Source organism: Suricata suricatta, chromosome 12, assembly GCF_006229205.1.
Source record: "Suricata suricatta isolate VVHF042 chromosome 12, meerkat_22Aug2017_6uvM2_HiC, whole genome shotgun sequence".
NCBI classification, from domain to species: Eukaryota; Metazoa; Chordata; class Mammalia; order Carnivora; family Herpestidae; genus Suricata; species Suricata suricatta.
The window spans coordinates 64,186,945-64,193,290 of NC_043711.1; the positions used below are offsets into that span (position 1 = coordinate 64,186,945).

General features: G+C 38.6%; 1 protein-coding gene across 3 annotated transcripts in view; it reads right to left on the minus strand.

Annotated features, from left to right (window-relative positions):
* The window catches only part of DTD1 (D-aminoacyl-tRNA deacylase 1), a 185,305-nt gene that overhangs the window by 173,570 nt on the left and 5,389 nt on the right, over positions 1–6,346 (minus strand). For 2 of the 3 annotated variants that reach the window (XM_029919121.1, XM_029919123.1), the window contains 2 exons: positions 1,931–2,021; positions 24–259 (listed from right to left, as the gene is read on the minus strand). In XM_029919121.1, coding sequence (XP_029774981.1) covers positions 24–259; positions 1,931–2,021 — 327 coding nt within the window. Of the gene's footprint in view, positions 1–23; positions 260–1,930; positions 2,022–6,235; positions 6,306–6,346 lie in introns of those variants that run through there. The other variant, XM_029919122.1, reaches the window with a different exon arrangement.

Genomic DNA, 6,346 nt, shown 5'->3' on the forward strand with positions numbered 1-6,346 from the left:
GGAGGGCTCACCCGTCTGCCTACCTTTGATGAGCTCCGGCCTGTAGGTCTTCCGCAGCTGCTCCAGGAAGCTGTTGTAGAAGCTCTCTGCCTGCTCCGTGGGCATCGCCAGGTGGAAGTCCGGCTTGTTGCCCTTGAGCACACACTGGAGGGTGAACTGGCTGATGCACAGCACCTCATACTGTTTGTCCATCACACTCTTCGCCCAGTGTTTCCCACTCTCGTCCTCAAACACACGCAGGTTTAAAATCTTTCTGACCCTAAGCGGGAAAACAGTAGTTAGGGAAACCTGAAGCATCATAAGCCCCCAACACACAGCATACCCTCAAAGTGTCACCAGCATCCTGTCACATAAGAACATAATGTTGACACACTATTATGTGTATTATATACATGGAATTATACATGAAGACCTAAGGAGCAAGTTACATGGGCGCTGGGCAAGTTATTTATACACCTCTATGCCTCAGTTTCCTCATCAGTAACATGGGATATTAACAGACCTTGCTCAAAAGGTTGTTCTGGGATGCCCTTTTTTTTTTTTTTTTTTTTTTTGGCCAGTACCTCTAGTTCATAGCAGGTACCCATGGGAACTGGAGCTAAGAACAGCCACTTGCTAACTGTTCCTTCAAGCTGGTGGATATGTCAAGACATGGGTCCAACTCTAATTTTTTTATAGAAGAACTCAATCTTTACACTGGAATAAATGATACCCCATTTCTACACCCTTCCTTGGAGCTACTCAAAATGAGTAACTGGGCAAACACCGGGGAGAAAAGTTATGGTTATTGCAAATATGCAAAAAGTCCTGGCAAAAGCCTCCTTGACAACTGTCACATGCCTCTTAAACCTTAGGAGGGCTTTCCTTATAAATGTGGATGACAAAGAACAGACACTTTGGCAAGAAAGAGGACCAAGGAACAGTTATTCCTTGGCAGGAGTTAAGTTCCAAGTCCGATTTTCAACCTAATACAAAAGGGACAATTGGGTGGAATTATGCCCAATAATGAGTACCATTCTCCCCGTTGGGGAGAATAAACAGATCCACACATCTGAAGTAAATGTGCCCAGTGGTGCTGAAGGGGCTGGGGGGGCGTAAACATGGGGACGGAGGGGCTGCCTGTACTGACAGAGTCAGTCAGGCAACAGCAACGACAAACTCCTCTACCGCAGTAAAAAGAGCACCAGCCTCCAAGTCAGGTAGCCTAGATTTTTTTTTTTTTTTAATATTTATTTTCAAGAGACAGAGAGACAGAGCACGAGCAGGGAAGGGGCAGAGAGAAAGGGAGACACAGAATCCAAAGCAGGCTTCACGCTCTGTGCTGTCAGCACAGAGCCCAACATGGAGCTTGAACCATGGACTGCAAGATCATGACCTGAGTCGAACTCAGATGTTTAACCCACCCAGGAGCCCCAGGTAACCTAGATTCTAATTTGAATTCAGGCTTTTTGCTAAATACACGTTAATGATCTTAGGCAAGTAACTGAATTATCTGAGCTCCAGATCCTATGTGTACAATGAACTGGACATTTTTAAAATGGATAAATGGTGCCCAGATTACACTGCTCAAATGGACACAGATACCATTCATAAGAAAAGTTCAGTTTTGCATTAAGAGAATGGTTCATGGATATAAGAGCAAGTCAGATCCAAGCATGTTGGGTTCAGCTCTGCTGCTGACTTAGTGGGTATCATCTGACAAATCACTCTTCCTCGGTCTTCTCATCTGAAACACGGAGATAACCTCATTACCTCAAACGAGACAGATAAAAGTAACAGGGGCTCACCTCACAGGAACAAAATACCGTGGAAGTTCCCAGTGTACGCATATACATAATTTAGACAGGTAGGCAGGTAGAAACACAGAGCTAAAGGTATAAACACCACATATCCCATTCAAACAGAAAGGACTTAGAAATCCAACTCTTACATGTGCTCCAGTTCCTTCTGTGTATCTTCTAGAGAAATACCCAGCAACACACAGATGCCCCGTCCAATAGCACTTATTTGCTCTCCTCCAACTAGAAAGGAAACAAAAGAGGAAAAAAAACCCAAAAACTCAGAACCAACAGGTGCCATGATGCATTTTTAAGTAACCACAGGAATGTTTAAACATCACACATACTTCTCATAACTTCTCTGGTACAGTCAGTGGGTATTCAAAAATGAGTTTCATAAATGCAGTAAGACTCCCAAGATTTAGGTCCTTTCTGGTTTTATATCTGGATTGAACAAGTTGTTAAGTTAACAACCATTAAGCTCAATTTTAGGGCCACATTTTCTTCTGTGTTACCTTGGGTAGGATACCTGAAACTTTCCATGATAGAGTTTGCCCATCTGTAAAACAGAAGAGTTTTCCTCCCCAGGGAATCCAGCCCAGCTATATTAATCCTGCTTTTCTTGAGAATCAGCAAATATGGTAACATAATATACAGATAGTACAAAATAATTAACATCGATGTCAGAAAAAGAAATAATTTTTCTACTTACTGCAAGAAGATAAATATATACAAAAACCATAGTTTAAAAGTTTAAAAGCTTCAATTCAGCAAACTTCTATTATGTCCTAGTCTAATACTCAAGTTTGTATTCTAAGCCAATGACCTCCAAATCCCTTTCAATCAGGTACCCCATTCACAAAAAAACAAATCTCTGAACATATATTCCAAACATTTGTGTATGTATTTATAGTCAAATATATGTTCTATCATCATGAGGCAGTATCTCAGTGCTGGTTCAGTTTTTAGGCCAAGATCCATCATTTTACAGTAAACCTAAATCCATATTTCAAATGTTAATCTTCATAAATGTCCATTCTTTTGGCCAACTTTTTGACAAACCTCACTGGATTTCTGACGTCTTGTTATTTTATCATCTATTAACCTAACATACCAATTGGGAGAAGGGTCAACTCTGTCATTTTCTTGTTTGCTTCTGCTAGATAATAATATCTATAAATAATTGGAAAAAGCATCATAGACTGTCCCGTGTTATAATACCCAGCAAGCTAAGGAAAGAATGGGACCCCCTCCCTTCCTCCACCTGTCTGACATGGGACCACCTGACATGCAGACCCCAGAGAAGCATCAGCATCAACGCATTCCAAACCAAATATCAGTAAAGCTTAATTTCTCTTCTTTTTATGCTAAAAAATATTTTCTTCTGTGCTACTTTTCTTATAATGGATTCTGAATGATTTACTGTCCTTTGAGCCAATGACTCAGAAGCTGAAACAGAAACAATCTATCTGAAATAAGCAGTAAACAATTTGGGTGGCTGGCTTGTTGCTTTAGCACACAATCAAGCTTTATTTGTTCTTTAAATAAATCAATATTATTTTCTTACAATATCAATATATTTTTAAAAATTTTCCCCATAGTATGTTTTAAAAGCTTAAAAAGAATGGTTGTTGAGTTGTATCCACCCTTAAATTAATGCATACATAACATAGAAAAATTAGAAAATATTAAAAAATGTAGGAAAAAAGAACACCCAAAGACAAGCATTCGATATTTCAATGATTTCCCTTTGATATTTCTCTATTCATTGGTTTTACTTCATATTTGTTTTCAATTACTGTAATAATATGTATAAATTTTTGTGCTCTGGGGCGCCTGGGTGGCTCAGTTGGTTAAGCCTCCGACTTCGGCTCAGGTCAGATCTCACGTTCATGGGTTCGAGCCCCGCATCAGGCTCTGTGCTGACAGCCAGCTCAGAGCCTGGAGCCTGCTTCCGGTTCTGTGTCTCCTCCCCTCTCTGCCCCTCCCCCTCTCATGCTCTGTCTCTCACTGTATAAAAAATAAATAAAAAATTTTTAAAAAAATTATTAAATTTTTGTGCTCCATCTTTTCTCTTAACATTGCATAAGGATTTTTTCCTGTTATAAGCTTTTCCTAAACTTTTAAGAGTTGCATCCCATCAAGTGGAACAGTTGCATTCCATCCAGTGGACTGACTAACCATCCCACTTGGCTGGATGTATGGCTTGTTTCAAAATTCTCACTCCAATAAATAACTGTGGCGAAAATCTTTGAATACCAGACTTTACCTTTTACAATTTAGAGCAGTTTTAGGTTCACAGCAAAACTGAGCAAAGGTATAGATTCCCCTATCCTCACTGCCCCATATATGCTTAGTTTCCCCGTTGTCAACATCCCCCACCACAGGGGAACGTTCATTACAATTGATGAACCTGCAGTGACACAACATTATCATTCATTCGAAGTCCATAGTTTAAACTAGGATTCACTCTGTGAATGATGTGACACATTCTGTAGATTTGCTGGACAGATATAAAATGACATGTACCCACCATTACAGAATCAGAGTAGTTTCACTGCCATAAGAATTCCTCATGCTCTGCCTATTCATTCCTCTAAATCTTTTCCTGTAATAAGGATTCTCTTCTTAGAATAGATTCTCAAAAGCAGAATTACTATTTAAAGTGATCCAAATTACTATCTGAGGAGTTTCAACATTTTTATAATGTATTATTGTCTTAATAAGAAACAAATTATGCCCCAAAGCCTGTATAAGACACAGTTTGCCACTCTCTTATGCTAGAGTAGTTTTGCTCCCCACTTCCAGGGACAAGTAGAAGAAACAGAAGGTTCAGAAGAATCTTTTATTATAGTTATAGACAAATAGATTTCCAAGGGAAAAAAACTGAGAATCGCCTTTCTAGACAGATCACAGGGCTAGAGACGTTTGAGATACTTGGTCAATTTCCCATGTATACTGGCATCACCCCTGACCTCTTCTTTGAGAAGAATTCACAACCTCTCAAATTAACTTATCCAAACCCATTTCAGATCCTCTTCCCAACATGATTCTATTCAGATTTTAGCTGCTGAAGCTGAGGGATGGGACATGGTTACCACACTTTGCCGCGTGTGAACTAAATGAATATGCCTGAAGTTTTACATAATAAAGCTTTTAAAATTAGACTATCACAATAACCATGCTAAGGCATCAAAATGTGTTTGACCAATCCCATTAAGTGAGTCTGCCAAATAATAAGATATGACTCCTAACACTGTACTCTGTCCCAACCATAAAATCAGTAGTGACATTTTAGAACCCCTGAAATAAAATGCCATTCATGCACAACCATATTTCAGTGAAGCCAGCCACATTCTGAAGGAATCAAAAAATCTCTTTCCATTACAATTGAACTAGAAGGCCTGGCTAACTTGAAGGAACCTCTAGCACTGAAAATGAATTTCATTTTATTTAACACCTTCCTACAATTAGTACCCATACCTTTTTAAAATACCCTTAACTTTTTTAACATGCAGGCTTGTTGGTTGGTTTTTAACTAAGGGCATACAATTTAAATAGTAAATTAAAATCACTCAAATAATTTAGCAAATCTTACAAAATACATGTTTTCAATATTCCAGATCAACGAAATGAAGAGTTCAAGTAAGAGAAAAATAAAATTCTCCAAAGTTCACTTATTGGTAATGATCACATAGAGTAGAATGCAAAATTTTGCTCAAAATATCTCAGCTAGGAATTTTCCCAGTTTCTGTGAATTTAAATGTTAACTGAAGTGCCAAACAAAAAAACAAAAAACAAAAAAAACCCAAAAACCTTTGTTTTAAAATCCCATAAATCCCAATGCTATTCTGTTCCTTACTACTTCCGGACCATATCCAAAAACAGTTAACAGAACAACTTAGAAATCACTAGGCAGGGTTGAAAAGTAGACCCTCTGATCTAAATACATGGTTTTGCCGGGTTTGGTTGTTTATGAGATTTTGTTGCTTTGTTTTTAGATTTATACTTTTGTGTACATAAGAAGATATACTTGATGTAGACTTGGCTGGAAGAAAATGGGATCTCGAATTACTTGGACTTTGAAATACTATAATTCTGCAAAAACAAAACAAAACAGAAGTCTAGAAGACAATCTAAAATGAGTCATTAAATTTTTTTAACATCTTTTTTATCTTGGTTTGTTTTTAAAACCTTATATACATTAATCATCTGCAGCCCTGATGTTCAAACTAGACTACAGTAGATCCAGGGATGACTAATGGTTAGATGGCTTGGCCCACAAGACACTGGTGGCAAAGAGAAACATTTTTCAGGAATTCTTTAGATTCTGACCCCATCCCTGCAGGGTTAGGTGAGTGAAAGGTTTCTTGGGGCGGGGAATATTCAGTCTAGTCTGGGTACTGGGCACGTGTGCATAACTGTCACAACTCAACCGTATGAACAACTCTTCATACCTGTGCATTTTATTGGCAGTCAAGCTCCATAAAAACTGGGACATGTAAACAATGGGCAAAAATGGTAAATATAAAATATAACGTTATAAAGGGGACGAGGGTTGGGGGGGG